We start from the raw sequence: 17,890 nt of genomic DNA, 5'->3' as shown, positions 1-17,890 counted from the left end.
ATGGAAATGACATTTAGTTCTATCTTAATATTTTTAGTGACCGACTTTATTGTCAGCTCTGATTAAAAACAAATTATATCTTGAAAATAAAAGTGCAATAAACTGTATATGTATCAAATATGAATATTCATGAAATTTTAATAATAGAGAGTTGAAATGTTACTAGAAAAACTCATCAATATCAGTCCCTAGGAGAACTTATCATTATAAATAATCAAATAATAGCCCATTTTGATGATAAAAATCTGAAATATTTTTAAATATCTGTTTAAATTAAGTCATTTTTTTAAAGATATGTTTTGAAGATAAACTATTGAACTTTACATATTCAAAAGGACAATATTAAAGTAATGTTTTCTGATGTACAAAATAATTTATTTCACTGTGTTGTTGAAGATAAAAAGGAGATGTGGAGCAATTGTCAATTTGACAGCAACCCAAAGGCACAAAATATCACCTAGAAAGTTACAAGGTATATTTTTGGATGTTCTATCCAAAAAAATATGTTTTGATTAATGATATGCTTTAAGTAAGTTATAGAAAAAAAGAGAGGCTGAAAAGATACCAAACAGACATTGAAACTCAAAAAGAGGCTGAAAAGATACCAAACAGACATTGAAACTCAAAGAGAGGCTGAAAAGATACCAAACAGACATTGAAGCTCAAAGAGAGGCTGAAAAGATACCAAACAGACATTGAAGCTTATATTGAGTCTTCAATAAACTGGCTACAAAAAAGAATAAAATGATAAAAAGAAAAAACAACAGTTTACAAAACACATTACATTTGTATAACAAACTAAAAACTGAGCAACTTGAAGCCTTTCAATAACCCGTGGTGATCTCAGGTACTCTTGAAGGGTAAGCAGTTCCTGCTCCACATGTTTGTAGTTTGATTGTTTATATATAAAGTATGTGTATTGTGTACTTACTTTAGAAGTTAACATGGCACTGATGGAGAGGATAGGTTCTATACCAACAAATAAAACTTTGTGATCTTCTGCTGTTAATGAGGAAAATTTCCTGAAAAAAAAATGTAAGCAATATAAACTAAAGAATTAAGGATCATGCATACTGTGAAAATATAAAAGTTATAGACGAGAAAAATAATCATAAATATCTGAACGAACATTAAACCTACAAACTAGAAGATGTCAGTCCAGTGAATCCTCCCAATTTAATTCCACTTTCTCATTTGAATTGTTTTTATATTTGTTATTTCTGGGCCTTTTATAGCTGACGAATTCAAATGGGCTTTGATGATTGTTGAAGGCTGTACAGTGACCTATGGTTGTTAATTTCTATGTTATTTGGTCACCTGTGGAGAGTTGTCTCATTGGAAATCATACCACATCTTCTTTTTATATCTTATCAAAAGCAATGCAGCTTATATAATTTCCATACAAATATAACAGCATCAGTGATTAATTACATATATGTTTTACAATTACAAACAAGTTTGAATCATTGAATCATTGGTTGAGAATGACAACAAATATATAAATAATATAAGCATATTATGATGAATTACAAATCTTATCAGCTACTGTAGGTACTCGCTTATAAGTCGATCCGCTTATAAGTCGGATGCCCTTTTCAGCTTTAAAATCTAAGGATTCAGTCTTGACCAGCCTTTAAGTCGGTCTAAATTGAGACTTTTTTTTACAGCAGACAGTAACTGATCATCGATAAAATCAAGGAATTAAATTGAGTTTCATGTATTGAATGAATGTTTGTTTCTTTAAATAAGTACATAGAATTGATGTTCATCCTGATAATTTATTCTGTTGATAATAATAAAGATGTATTCATTTCTTGTTTCTTGTTTTATTTACTGATTGATTTTGCATATAAGAGGAAGAAAAAAAAGAAATCCTATGTTCCATGGGAGATAACTCAAACCTAGTTACAAATATATTTAATGTTTGTAAATACGGCTCTCTTAAAACAAACCATTCAAACATCATCTAAGTGTTAAACTTTATAAATTTTACACAAACAAACCCAAAACTGATCACTTATTAAGTAAAACATACTTGTTTTAAAGATATCAGAATACACTTGTAAAATAAAGAAATAATCTTAAGTGTCTATGAGACAGAAATCCAATAAAGTATCAAAAAATTATACAATAGTTTCAACATTGAATATTTTTAATAATTGATTTGATTGTTTGTAATTTATTTTGTTATAAGTCTATAGTATATGTTTTGGCATCAAAGTAGAATAATAAAACAATTGTGATAAAATTTCAATTTAAAAGAGGTTGGAATTTCATTGATGTGCCAGTATATGCTATAAACTTGTGCTAAGGGAGATAACTCATCCTTCCCTATGTCAAATGTGAATTATGAGACAGAAAGCAGACATGATGAGGGTGGTGGTCTTAAGGAATGAATGCCCTGCTAGTATTAAACCCTGTTGATATTTAACAAATCATATATAGATACCTGAGTGGTTCACCATATGTATTCAGGATACTCCTCAGCAGACGACAGTATTCCCGCTCAGTTTTCTGTAAATCATTCACCACATCATAACGTGGATCGTCTTCTGAAAAGAAGAAAACAAATTTAAATAAACATTGCATTAAGTTCAACTAATACCAGCTTCCTTTGTTGAATGTTACAAAGTGCTATAGAAGCTAACTAAATCAAATTTGTCTTAAAAGCGTCTCATGCATAAAACCAAATCCATAGTCATTGCACATTATTGTATGCATAAGAAGTAGTCACCCTATGTTTAAGATAAAGTTTTACCAGAACTTGAAACACTTTGCATTAAAATATTTGAAATAAGGCTTCATAAAGCATTGGTCTTCTTAGATTTCTTTGGCTAATAAGGAACGACATCAAAAGATCGATGTTGGATAAAAAACTTTAAATCAAATAGTTTTGGGAAGGGGGTTAAGATTCTGCAAGTTTTGTATATTTTAAATCGATTTTTACATATATCCCTATTGGTCAATCAATTTTTCCCAAATTAAGTTAAGAGGGGGGAGGGTCCTAAGTGAAAAAACTATGTGAATTAAGTCTTTCATCCAACATTGAACTTTTGATGTCCTCCCTAAGTTGAATATTACTTTTATCATCTTGAATATGCCTGAAATATTTGCTACTGACTATTATAGAAGCATCAATCATTTTTCAATAAAATTGTCATTTTCTTTCTTTCATGTTTTCTTCTGACTTTATAAATTTAGACTTAAGACAAATTTGTAGCAGTTTAATACAGATGTGTGATGTTCCTAGTGACAAAATTGATATCTTCTGTTTTCAATTATGAAATAATCTATTTATTTACTTGTACTTTTAAGTTTGCAAGGACATTACAATCTATCTTTTAATATAAAACAAATCTGAAATATATCAAAGATGTAAGAAATATATTTTTCCTGTCACTGATCATCTTCTTACAGCTCATAACGTCATTCATTGAAAGAAAACAACATTAATGTACTATGACAGTCAAAATGAGGGGGACAACTAATCTTTGCATGTTATATTATTTATTATTTTCAATCATATATATCATAATATTAAAATTAAGTCAAATCTGTGAATATCTGAGTGAAGCGAAAAATTTAAGGCAATGAAATAAGTTTTAGGTTTTGTTTTGATTTTTTTGAAAACAATTATAATTTTCAATGATATAGGTCATAATATCAAAGTTAAGTCAATCTGTGAATATATGAGTGCAGCAAAAAAGTTAAGGACAATGAAATAATAGTTTTAGGTTTTGTTTTGATTTTTTATTTCAGGCTGCAAATAATGACAACCTTATGTTTTCACTGCAAAGTAAGTCAGTTGATAAAAAAACTGTGGGTGTCAATAAATACCCTTATACCCATAAAAGGTGACACTTAACATCTTAATACTTGTCTATAGTTTATATGATAGAAATCAGCCTACTGGGAATATCACGTTCACAATAAAACAGAATACGTTATCGTAAAAATGAGACTATAATAGTCAAATTATGCACACCCATATTTTATTTACTATACAGTTGTTATGCAGTCAGTTAAAAAAATCCTTTGTTGTAAAAGTTTTTTCTGAAAGGTAAAAAAAACTGTAAATTAAGATTCATTCACGATAACATCGTAGATTTCTATCTTTGGTATTTACTATTAAATCACTTCTTTTTACCTTATTCACTTATCCAGCTCATGGCATTCAATTTAAAACAGTACATTTTACACAGTACTGTTGACATTACAGTTCAGTAATAATTAAGACATTTTTAAATATTCATTACAAGAATAAAGCATAAGCACTCTTATATACATCTATATTTTCTTTTTTAGAAGATACCAAAGTCAACAAAAACTCATTCGTCAAAAAAGCATTAATTACCATTACTGAAAAGTATTTGAGGTCAAAAATTAATAATAACCAAATGGCATAGTTTTAACTTTTTACTCTTAAAGATATGATTCTTTTGATTTCAGGTAGTTATAATGTTTTAGCAAAGATATTTTTTAGAAACTTTGACCTTGACCCAAGATAAAATGACTTTAAAATCAAATTATTTGCATACATGTCAGTCTATTTAAGAAGTTTTGACCTTGGATTTGGCTGTAAAGTAACCTGAAGATCAATAGAGATGTTCCTCCAATAGTTTATGACCATCATGTCTCAGGTTCAATCAGATAAAAAGTATTGGAATTAGCATCTAGAAATGAAAATAACTGACAGATTGACAGACTTAAGGACGTATTGACCAATACTGTTTGATCAGCGCTACTTTAAAGGAAGGAAATAAAAAGATAAATATAGAATAATAGGTAGTTTTGTTTTTGATACTAACTATATCATGTGGAATATCTAGAAGAGCCTGTTAGGGCGAGTTAAGATATTCAACATGATATAGTCAGTATCAAAAACGAAACTACCTATTATTTTGTTTATCGGTAATTATGACGTCACACAATATTATGACGTCACGCAATGTATTGCCTAATATTTTCAGTGATACAGCCGTACGTTGATACTCGAAAATATTAGGCAGTAAGATCAAAGGGAAAATACCGGTATACGAATTACCGATAAATGGAGGGTTCATGTGCTTGTTTTTGAGATATTAGCCATTAAAAATTTAGCAGGAAATAATTCTCTCTAGACATTTCATATATTTAACATTGACATCCTTTTCCTTAAAAAATATGTGAAAAAATATTAAACAAGGATTTTCAAATATGGCTTTTTAAAATGTATGTAATAAAATTAAGAAAAGTAGGGATTAGCAGGGAAATTTCTTTCATGGCCCTCTATGCATATAACAAGTCAGGATTCAAAAATTCAAAAACAAAAGAAGCAAAAATCCTTAAGTTTTCTGACTCCTGTACATTACCTTCTTCTTCTTGGTCATTCTGTAAACCAAGCTCTTCAAACACATCCTCTAAATCAGGATCCACACATGGCGATCCAGAGCTACCGTCCGAGTCCAGTATGGCTCTGGTAGAGGCCATAATCAGACGATAGCTGTTGATTCTCTGGTCCATGGTGGCCTGAGTAAATAAATCTGCTATCCCAATTCCATCCTCACCACTCAACTGTAAAGAGAATAAAACATGGTCAGGGAGAGTGCTCAAAGAAAGGATGTTAACGTGATATGGTATTGTGAAGTACTGTAAACCAACTTATTTTCAAGAATACTTTATTTCACGTTTTACCCTTACTTGACCACTTTGGGGCTATTTAATTTCGAATTATCTGATTTACTTGAAGAAGTTTATTAAGGAAAAATCAAAGATTGACATATTCGCGACAATTTTATTCACGTTTTTTTTCTACTAGCGAAAGTCGCGAAAATTAGTAGGTTTACAGTATATACTATAAGAAAATTTTGCAAAAATAGAAAATCAAAACAAACATTCAAATAAAATTCTACCTCTATCAACATAAATTGCCACCCATAATAATAGAAATTGAAAAAACATAAAAATTAGGAGAATCAACTGTCATTATGATCAACTTCATGGTTTATTGTTATCTACACAAACCAGACTAAGTTTTCATCCATGAACTAATTTTCATTGCACTCCTACACCCTGTACCCTAATTATACAGATGAACGTCCTTGGTATCATCTATTACAATAATGTTATGATTGTCCACTGATAAACTAGACATAAACATCCACTGTTTGTACACTCACTGTTAGTTAGTCCTTTCCTAAGTCAATAGTAAAGTCTCTACATTGCTTTTAAGTCATCACATTTTTTCCTGTGTATATTACATTGAATTAATGAACCAATGACATGTATGCTTTGACCATTACTACTGCCCTGTCCAGAATGTTATTATAAAGAAGGTGATTCCTGATAAAACAGGATGCTTTTCATACAGTTCTGCCTTATACAAGTTATTTAAAAATGTCATCATGTTTCAGAATTTTGTCAAAGGTTCCCTATACAATGCTATCCATCCATATAGCCCACCGTCACCCCACATTGTCCAGTTTTTAGAGGACCAAAATTAAAACAATTGAAATTAATGTCAGATTTAGACTGAATAATTATCTAGGCCAAAATAATGTCCACTTGTTTGTATCAATATGACTTTTAATTGATAAGCCATTTTAATTGAAATTTCATAGTGTGTCTTTCATCTTTCAGTGTTGTGAGGTAACACTTTTGTTTCAGGTAAGGGTGAAGGTTGGTACCCAATAAAACTTGATGTTCAGTGGTTGTTTGTTGATGTTGTGCATAACTGTTTCTCTCATTTTTTTCATTTATATCAGACTGTTGGTTTTCCTGTTAGGAATGTCAATTTTGGGTCCTTTTATAGCTTAGTGTTCAGGGTGAGCCAAGGCTCTGTGTTGAATACACTTTGACCTATAACAGTTTACTTTAACAAACTTGGACTTGAAAGGAGAGTTGTCTAATTGCCACTCATACCACATATTGGTATATCTATATTAAGTAAAACAAATGATTTATTTTTATGAAACAATAGTTTTGTTTTAATTATGGTAAGGTCAACATAAATTTTGGACATATGAATTATGTCCGATGAAAGTTATTTGGTGTTTTTAAAACAGCTGATATTATAATCAACAAGTCGGCTGATAAATATCAAATAAAAAGCGTTATCTACAGTTGTAGATATATAAGATAGGACAAAATAAGATTAGCAGATAATTTTAACAAGAAGTAAAAATCAAATTCAGTTTTGTTGAATGGTTATTCAACTAAAAGAAGTATTGTTCCCAAAAATAAAAAATATAGAAAGCTGCTAGTATCCTTTATTAAGTACAACAAGTGAAACTGCGAGCTACTGCTCACTGATGATACCCCCCCTGCAAGTGGATAATATTAATAGTGTAAAAATATGCAAGTGTTCGGTAAACAGGAAGTTGTCAAGTGATGAATCTGAAAACACATCACACTGTATAGCTGACTTATATAAATCCTGAAACCAAATTTCAGAAATCCTTGTATTGTAGTTCCGGAGAAAAATGTGACGAAAATTTTCAACTTGGCTATCATGTGTAAAATCATACAAGTGTTCAGTAAACAGGAAGTTGTCGAGTGATGAATCTGAAAATGCATCACACAGTATAGCTGACTTATATAAATCCTTAAACCAAATTTCAGAAATCCTTGTATTGTAGTTCCTGAGAAAAATGTGACGAAAATTTTCAACTTGGCTATCATGTGTAAAATCATACAAGTGTTCGGTAAACAGGAAGTTGTCAAGTGATGAATCTGAAAACGCACATATATAAATGTTGAGACTAAATTACAGACAGGGTGGATGTGGAGTTCCTGAGAAAAATGTGACGAAAGTTTCATGGGACGGACTGACTGACGGACTGACGGACAGACTGACGGATGGATGGACTGACAGACCAATGGGTCTTCATCACAGCGAGAAAATCCTACACCTGAAGGTGCTCCTCAGCTGGCCCCTAATTAAAATTGTGAACTAGTTCAGTGAAAATGGACGTCACAATCTTACATCTTGGTATCCAGGTTTCATATTAATGACCTTCTGTTAACTGATACAGTATCCTTTAATGTATTTTGTCGTCAAACTTATTACCAGCTGTACCCAGTGACAACATTGTCTAATTGAAGAGAATCCTTCAGAAGGAATTTCAGATGGACTTATATAAATCAAGGTGATGGAATTCACTATCCATGCCAACTTTAGAAATATCTATATTGTCCCCTGGTCAATGTATAGGGATGATGGAAGGCATTCCTAGATATTTTTGTCCACTGAAATATTGACCATCAGATACTGGTCAATGTATATAGATGATGGAAGGCATTTCTAGATATTTTGGTCCACTAAAATGATGACCATCAGATACTGGTCATTGGGTCAATCATAATTCAGATGACAACTCCACCCAATGTAATAAATGATAATTTTTGTCTATATCAGATAATAAACCTGTAGATAAAACCATTAAATACATTAAAATATAGCTCAATATATATTGATGCAGAACCAGACATATATACGTCTCTGGCAGGACCTAACCAAAAATTAATTAGCATGCAATAATATATCATATATTGCACTAATGCAAATAAAGCTTCAAATTTAAGTAGTGTCATCAGAGACATAAATTAAGTTTTTCAAACCTTGCAATACAGGACAGGTGTTATAAGATGTATATTGATTCAATATTGATGTATCACTATATACTGTAGAACAGTGCAATAAAAAAAAATTGACTATGAACAATTTTCATCAATATTCAAACAATAACACTGAAAATCAAATAGAGGCAATTTTCATATACTTAAATACTGTAACTAGTTTTTCCAAGGATTTTTGTTATAACATTATGGGGAAGATTTGCCTATTTATGAAACAAAATACAGATTTTCCAACAAATAATTTGAAAGGCAACATATTAAGTAAATAAAATATATAAGTAATCCATTTGACTCTCCCCTAAAGTGATGACATTTAAAAATTAATTTGATGTAGAAAAAATAAACTACCAGAGTTTTAATTACTCTTTTCTATTAGGTTTCATTTCTTGCTTATTGTACTCTATAGTCCACACCCCTGCCTGGTAGGTTCAATATTTGAGAATAAAACCACAGACTATAAAAGCCTTTATTCTAGTTTGATTTAGAATTATTGTAAATATACAAGAATTTACTAGAAACACATATGTGTACAGCAATTCAGATAATTATGCCAATTTAAGACAAAGGACAATTGTTTGATTGTTTGGATATTTGAAACTCCAAGTGCTACAAAAGTAAGTCAGAAGTCAAACAAGATATCAATTAAAACTGTAAACTAATTTATGGTGGACACTGTTTTAAAGATATTGGCAAGTTGGCTTTAAATTCAGATGACCATACCTGCCATCATTTCAAAATGCCTATGGGGTTTTTACGTGCAAGATGGCTGTCATAGTCCTACAAAACCTTTCAAGGGGCCTTCAAATTTATTCTAATGTTGTTTATTTACCTCTTCATAAGCCAGAGAAGAAATTGAGCCCCCCCCCCTTTTTGAGGAAAAATTTGGTTGATTATATAGAGAATCACTGAAGCATGACTGGAGCAACTTCTGATAATTTCTGGATCAGCCACTGTCTCCAGTGATAAAATGCCTACCTGTATTGAAGATTAATAATAAATTCCAACTTTCGATAATCCTGTTTTACAAAATGATACAAAAAGTGCTTCAAATATCAAATATTGAGACTTTTACGATTCCAGAAACTCACATAACACAATAACTCATATTATATCTATATTATAATTTAAACCTTTTTCACAAGTGTGAAGCACTTCAAAGATCTTGACATTCAGCAAAAGTCTAGGCCTCCTAATCTTATTAATACCTGTAGTGTTAATAACTTTATAGTGGTAAATATAATCAGATTAATTATCAAAAATCTTACCTAATCACAAAAATAGGTTATAACTGATTATATCAAAATGTTTATCTTAAATTATTACAATTGTATACACTTATAGGTAGTAAGCAGGGTATCAACATTTCAGTGTGAAAATACAGAACTTGAGTACTATGTTGAACTACCCCCTAGGCGCTATTGTGTTGTTATAAAATATGCTTTCTGTATTCAAAGTACTTTTCTAGGTAGTTACAGTCAAACAACATTGAACTACCAAAGCACTGACTTCAGAACAGAATAAACACTAAGAGAGTTACAGCCCAGCAACACAGCACTCTGCTAAAAACAAAGCAGCGTGATTAAAGATAGACCATACCTAGGGGTGTAACAGTTACGCTGCATGGCAGTAACAAAGAGGTGTGACTACTGGACGAACCATACTCTAGAGGAGTAACAGTCAAACAGAATGACAATAATAAAGCACTGACTTTTATGATAACCTAGGGGAGTAACAGTCCAACAGAATGACAGGAATAAAGCAAATACTACTGGACAAACTATACCCTAGGAGCATAACTTTTCAGCAGCATGGCAAACACCTAGCAACAACTACTGGTCAAACCATACTCTAGGGGAGTAACAGTCCAACAGAATGGCAGAAATAAAGAATTAATAGTCCAGCTGCAAGACAATAATAAATTAAAGCACTAAATACTAGATAGACCATATCCTAGGGCATTTACAGTCAAGCAGCATGGCAGTAACAAAGCACCTGACTACTTGAAACAATTGTTTTGACAGATAACAAGATCAAATCAAGATCTTTCAGATACCAATTAATGAACCCAAAAACTCCCATATCTGAGGGGAGCAAACTATCTGAGGTTCAGTTTCTAAACTTTGTATGCTCTGTAAAGACAATAAGTTATTAAAAATCAAATCAAATAATTAAGCTTCACAGTTCGATAGTCTGACCAGTGCAATTTGATACTGTAAAGTTCATTTTCGTTTCTTTTAATTTCTGTTTTAATTTTCTATTATATTTTTAATTCCATTTCTAAATATATTATTATTAAGTTATATCACAATTTATTATGTGTTACATTTAAATTAAATACAAATTAACTAATTTGGTCCTGATCAGGTCATCTGAACCTAAATTGTCAATATCAGTTTATAATTGGACATTACTAATACCATGAAATTAGAAATAAAATGACCAACATGAGCATAAATCTCAATTAAAAACAAATAAAGAAAGTATTGGTTTGTACCAATGAGTTCAATCTCTCCATTAAAATCATTGTTATCAATATCATCAATTGTAAATTAAATGGACATTAAGCCATCATTTAGTTGTTAAGTAAGAATAAAATCAACAGTTATATGTGTATCACTTTCTCAGTTGTACCCTGGCTCAATAAAATCAGGGATTAAAAGTCAAATTATAAACAAAATGTGGGCCATAGTAAATATAGTATTCAAGCTTTAATAAACAAAATAAAGGCAAATATTTAAAATTATATGTTAACTTTATAATTCAGCTTTATTACCTTTTATTTTTATTTTGTTTATTCCAGTCAAAAATGATGGTGGTATCTTGAAACTTTAGAGACAAATAATGTAGCAATGTAATGCTTATAAGGATCCAGCCATTTTTAAAGGGGTTCCCAACCTAGGAGAAAATAGATTAATTTGATTGTAGTGTCATAAACATTGTCAGTGGTGGATCCAACAATTTTAAAATTTACGGTTTCCCACTCAGACCCCCACCTCAATTGACCTCTGATTGTTACAAAAACTTTTCCAAAATTTCAGAATCTACAGTATTGCATGAAATACAACCAGAACATTATAAATAGGGTATGAAATTGAATGGGTATAAAATTCAATAAACATCTACTTAAAATTAATAATAACATACATTTGGCCTTATTCCACAATCTAAGGCTAATTATAATAGATATAAATACCTGTTGTTAATCCTGCTAATACTATTGTTACCCCAGTCATAATCTTTCACATCTTAACTATTTTGTTCTTATTTATTTACTTTTCCATGTAAATTCTAATAGTCATATTTCATAAACATGACTAATTATTTTTTAAATGTAAAACAATAGAAATGAAAAATCAAACGACCTAAATTGTCACTTTTTGTAATACAATACTCTTAAGATATAATATGAAACAGTTTAAATTTCACTTTCTAAAAATCATTTCATGCAATTTCAGAGAACAATTCAAAAGTTTTAGACATTTTTCCTGAATTTCTATCACTTTGTTGACGTTATTTTTGACAGCTATTTTTATGCTATTTCAGAGAACAATAACAACTTTTAGACAATTTACCTGAATTTCAATCAATTTCTGGGGAAATTATCTTGAGAGCTATATTTTTTTTAATTTCAGAGAAAAATTACAGAGTCTTTGACTATTTTCCTGAATTTCAATCATTTTCTGTGTACATCTTGACGTTCCTTTATTGTAATTGCAATTTCCGAAGAAAAAAACACACTTTAAGACAATTTCCCTGAATTTCTATCACTTTCTGGGTAAAATTATTCAGAGGAGTTTTTATGCAATTTCAGAGTAAAATTAAGGAGTTTTTGACTGTTTCCCTGAATTTCTAACATTTTTGGGTAAAAATCTTGTCAGTATTGAGCTCTATTTCCATGTGTAGGACAGAATTTAGACTTACAGATCCAATCTCTTCTGATAACAAGAATTAGAGTAAAAACTTACAGACTGAGATGATGACACTGTAGTAGATGATGATATACATCTCCTTCTAAACAAATGTCTCTTAAATGGTCTCATCATAACCATAAGTTACCACCACAATTAATCCTCATAAATACCAAAAATATCAAGAGCACATATCATATGATCTGACATTTTAAAAAATAGACAACAGAATTCTTTTCCAAAAAAACATGCTTTCAAGGCACCTTCACTAATGTTAGAATCATTAGAAATATGACTGACTTTTATAAAATTGTTTACAAAACCCAAAATACATTAATGAAAACAAACATATTGCTTAAATTCCAGTCTCAGCAAGATTAGCATAACAATCTGACACCATGAAAATACACAGTCCTACCCTTTATCAGTTGGCACAAAGTATCTGTTTATTTGAATACCTTGATTCCAGGTAAAACATCAGGTATCCTATCAAAATTAGCACTGCAGGTTAGAGAGTATTGACATGTTTTTTTATGATGATGCAATTAAGTATCATCATTCCTATGTACTACTATATCAGGTGAAAAGGTCAAAACTAATAACCTCAGATGACCAATTTGCAACAGATTTATACATAATAGAACGTAAATCTATATAAAAAAATATAATTGTACAAATGAGTTAAGATATTTCTATTAAATCCACTGAGAATGTTGTTCATTATAAAGAACCACAAAAGCATAGATTTCTTATGATGCCTGAACCTGTTTATTAGGAGTCAAAAGACAACCATAATATACATAACCATCAGTTATTTTTTTTACAGCAGTTCTTTAAATAAATTGGTTTTGAACAGTGGCAGATCCAAGGGGGAGGGGAGGACAGGGGGAGGGATTTGTAACCCCCCTTTCTTTTTTACGAATAAATGCATTTGAATGGGGACATATGGTTGGAACCCCCCTTTTCTCCTGGTTTTGGACACCCCCTCCTTTTAAAAATAGCTGGAATCACCCCTGTTTCAAAGTCATCAAGTGGTCTCTATCAGTTAAATACCCAGGGTTGTAAAAATTCTCCAAGCAAATATAGTCAAAATTATACAAAGAGACAACTTGACAGTAACTTATATAACGACCAAATCCAAAGGTTTATATAGGTTTATAAGTCAATTGATTCACTGACGTAACTGCAAACTGACTTTTAATGAACACGATATCTCCAAGTCAAATAATCAAAATTATTCAAAGACTAAGCATGAATTAATTATGTAAACAACAATGAACATTTCATAAAAATAAATCTTTTCTCACTGTCAAATATATTGCTTGCATAATTTATCATAACATGATAAATCAATAATATATTGACAAACTTTAAGAAGACTTACTGCATGAAAAAAAACTTTCCCAAACTAAATACTATGATAAACCCGTTGTCTTGTGTGTGAAGTTTTATGCAATCATCAATAGTTTTTGAGATACGGCACAACATTGGAACCCCCCCTTTTTTTTTTACAAAAACACTCCATTACTCTTAAATAACATTTTGAACCATGACCAAAAAGTATAGAGATCTTTAGATAAATATAACTAAGAAGTGTGTAAAGTTTTAAGCAATAATCAAAAATAGTTTTTGAGATACAGCGCTACATGTGAAAACCCCCTTTTTTTTTAACAAAAACCTCAACAACTCTAAAATAAAATTATCACCAAAAATTATAGCAATCTTTAGATTGATGATATAACTTAGAAGTGTGTAAAGTTTTAAGCAATAATCAAAAATAGTTTTTGAGATACAGCGCTACATGTGAAAACCCCCTTTTTTTTTTAACAAAAACCTCAACAACTCTAAAATAAAATTATCACCAAAAATTATAGCAATCTTTAGATTGATGATATAACTAAGAAGTGTGTAAAGTTTTAAGCAATAATCAAAAATAGTTTTTGAGATACAGCGCTACATGTGAAAACCCCCTTTTTTTTTTTAACAAAAACCTCAACAACTCTAAAATAAAATTATCACCAAAAATTATAGCAATCTTTAGATTGATGATATAACTTAGAAGTGTGTAAAGTTTTAAGCAATAATCAAAAATAGTTTTTGAGATACAGCGCTACATGTGAAAACCCCCTTTTTTTTTTAACAAAAACCTCAACAACTCTAAAATAAAATTATCACCAAAAATTATAGCAATCTTTAGATTGATGATATAACTTAGAAGTGTGTAAAGTTTTAAGCAATAATCAAAAATAGTTTTTTAGATACAGCGCTACATGTGAAAACCCCCTTTTTTTTTTAACAAAAACCTCAACAACTCTAAAATAAAATTATCACCAAAAATTATAGCAATCTTTAGATTGATGATATAACTTAGAAGTGTGTAAAGTTTTAAGCAATAATCAAAAATAGTTTTTGAGATACAGCGCTACATGTGAAAACCCCCTTTTTTTTTTAACAAAAACCTCAACAACTCTAAAATAAAATTATCACCAAAAATTATAGCAATCTTTAGATTGATGATATAACTTAGAAGTGTGTAAAGTTTTAAGCAATAATCAAAAATAGTTTTTTAGATACAGCGCTACATGTGAAAACCCCCTTTTTTTTTTAACAAAAACCTCAACAACTCTAAAATAAAATTATCACCAAAAATTATAGCAATCTTTAGATTGATGATATAACTAAGAAGTGTGTAAAGTTTTAAGCAATAATCAAAAATAGTTTTTGAGATACAGCGCTACATGTGAAAACCCCCTTTTTTTTTTAACAAAAACCTCAACAACTCTAAAATAAAATTATCACCAAAAATTATAGCAATCTTTAGATTGATGATATAACTTAGAAGTGTGTAAAGTTTTAAGCAATAATCAAAAATCATTTTGGAGATACTTTGTGACATATGACCCACCCCCCCCCTGTTTTAGTAACAAAGTCCTGTAACTCAAAAGGTTGTAATCTTATTTTCACCAAAAAGTGTACAGATTGTTGACCATCATTATAAGAACAACTATGTTAAATTTCATGAAATTTGGTTAAGTTGTTCTCCAGTTACTCTGCAACATGTTTACACTGGACAGACAGACAGACAGACATTGGACATTTGTATACTATAATAAGTCCTGTCAAAAAAAGTTTAAGGTATTCTGTGATTCCATCAGACTTTCTACACCAAATATTATACAAATAGTAACTGTGAAATTGAACCATTAAGAGGTGTCAAGGTCAGAAGACTCCTGTCAGATAGATAGACCTGACACCTTAAAACTTCTGCGTTTCCTTTATTTTTGTGTTCCTTTATACGAAAACTTATATAGCTTACTTACATCAACGGCAGGTCTAAAACAATTATAAGATAATCCATATGTATCTGTAAATTTTGACATACAGCTTTTAAAGTTTTTCTTAATCAGAAACATCACATAATTCCTGTTTGAAAGAATCTATATTACTCCAATACTTGTTTGTCTAGAACAGAGGAAGTAAATAAAATAAATTACTAAATTATAAAATCAAATGACTGTCTCATTGGCACGTTGTCAATGATTAATTATTATACAGTACTTTTACTTATTGTTTTCAATAAACAATAGTTGATTTATCAGAGAAAATGATCCACGAAAACACAAGAGAAAGGTTCCAGATGATTTGATACGTTAAGATTATTTCCATATCTGTTCGTAATTTGTATAACTTTTATAACAAATGGTATCAGATGTCTGGCCAAAGGTCTGCTTAGGACAGTTACGGTAAAACCGTTGTTTATAAAATACAATAAAGGTTCCTATAACATAATTCTCACCTTATGGGTAGAAAATCACACATATTGTCTCACGCCCAAATCATTAATTTTCTTTGAAATTACCGGAAACCATGCTTTATCATAATTAATCCTTAGTTCTTATTGTTTTTATTTACTTTTTCCCACTGATTTTATTGTAGATTTAAAACCCTCGTCAATCTTAAGCCTAAATACCCAATTAATTTATTCAACAATATACAATAGTATTTAACTGTTCAAGCAATGCATTGTAAAAGGGGTATACTTATCTATAATGCCAGAAAGGTTCAGTTTCCATTGAAACATGTTCAGTCTATATCATAACTGTTACTCTTAACAAATATAACGCTGTTTTGTTTTTATCTAAAATTAGATTGAGTAGAATGTTCTTCTTATTTATATAAAGCTGTTCAGTGCAGCATCAAATTTGATAACGTCTCTTTTCAACAATAAAGCAATGAAAAAGCATTGAATTGACTATATTACTGAACCAGGGTCCACTTATTCATTTTATGATCTAACATTTACAGGTTAGATTTTAAAAAAAATTGCACACATTGTTTTACCCCAACCAAACAATGAAAAGCCTACCTTCCGTTCTTTTTGGTTAAAAATACATGGAGCACACAGAAATTTAAAATGAATATTTTGAAAATACCCTTTTATTTTACTATTGTTGAATGATTAAGCATATTGTTAATGTGTAGTCAAGACATCATTGGTCTACTTTCAGCTTGTGAGTACCATTGGGTAGAAAAAAAAACAATAATTTAAAAAAAAATCTAATTTTTGTTGTTGCTTATTTTCCTTATAATAATTTTCAAGCCACTGAACTTACCAAGGATTTATTTGTTTTACACAATTTTTGATAATTATGGGTTAAATGAATCACATACCACATTTGTTTTAGTATTATGTAAAGAGGTAAGGTCACATTAAATTATTGTTTTCCTTTTTATAAAGTTAAAGGCCAATCTGATAATGCAGCTAAAACTTCTAAGGTTAAGGTGTAGGATCAAACAATTCTAAATTAAAGCAAAAGAAATCACCTTAGAGGTGCAAAATACCATAGTAAAGTCGCAATTGTTAACAATTTAAACAAAATAAGAAAGTAAGGACAAGGTTTTAGGAGGTCATCAAACCAATGTTTACACCAGAAAAACATATACCAATCTATCAATATTTTGTCATGTTTTTATTTCTAATTTTTACTGTAGGAACTAAGAAAAGTTTAATACCACAGAAATAATACTTGCAGATATTCATATAACTTTTCTCAATGGATAGGTTTATTTATATTCAAGTTTGAAATCATGCAATCATGCACAAAGATAACAGAAGTTTGAAATCACACAGATAACACAAGCTTTAGTGTACCTTTAGGACATCATATATATGGCACCTGAGCTTTTATGTATTTTTTGGACATCCCATAGATAACACATTAGCTTTTGTGTACATTTTGGACATCACAAAGATAACTAATAAGCTTTAGTGTAAATTTTAGACATAACTGAGACAACAAAAGCTTTACCTTTTGGACATCACAAATATGGCACCTGAGCTTTAATGTACATTTTGAACATCACAA

At 30.2% G+C, this 17,890-nt stretch overlaps 1 protein-coding gene across 5 annotated transcripts in view; it reads right to left on the bottom strand.

The window, feature by feature from the left end:
• The window catches only part of LOC134688258 (rho GTPase-activating protein 20-like), a 166,205-nt gene that overhangs the window by 106,372 nt on the left and 41,943 nt on the right, over positions 1 to 17,890 (bottom strand). For all 5 annotated transcript variants that reach the window (XM_063548772.1, XM_063548775.1, XM_063548773.1 and 2 more), the window contains 3 exons: positions 5,352 to 5,553; positions 2,450 to 2,552; positions 932 to 1,022 (listed from right to left, as the gene is read on the bottom strand). In XM_063548772.1, the coding sequence (XP_063404842.1) occupies positions 932 to 1,022; positions 2,450 to 2,552; positions 5,352 to 5,553 (396 nt within the window). The remainder of the gene's footprint in view (positions 1 to 931; positions 1,023 to 2,449; positions 2,553 to 5,351; positions 5,554 to 17,890) is intronic.

This window comes from Mytilus trossulus, chromosome 10, assembly GCF_036588685.1.
Source record: "Mytilus trossulus isolate FHL-02 chromosome 10, PNRI_Mtr1.1.1.hap1, whole genome shotgun sequence".
Classification (NCBI taxonomy): Eukaryota; Metazoa; Mollusca; class Bivalvia; order Mytilida; family Mytilidae; genus Mytilus; species Mytilus trossulus.
This window is presented reverse-complemented; position numbering and strand designations above follow the sequence as displayed.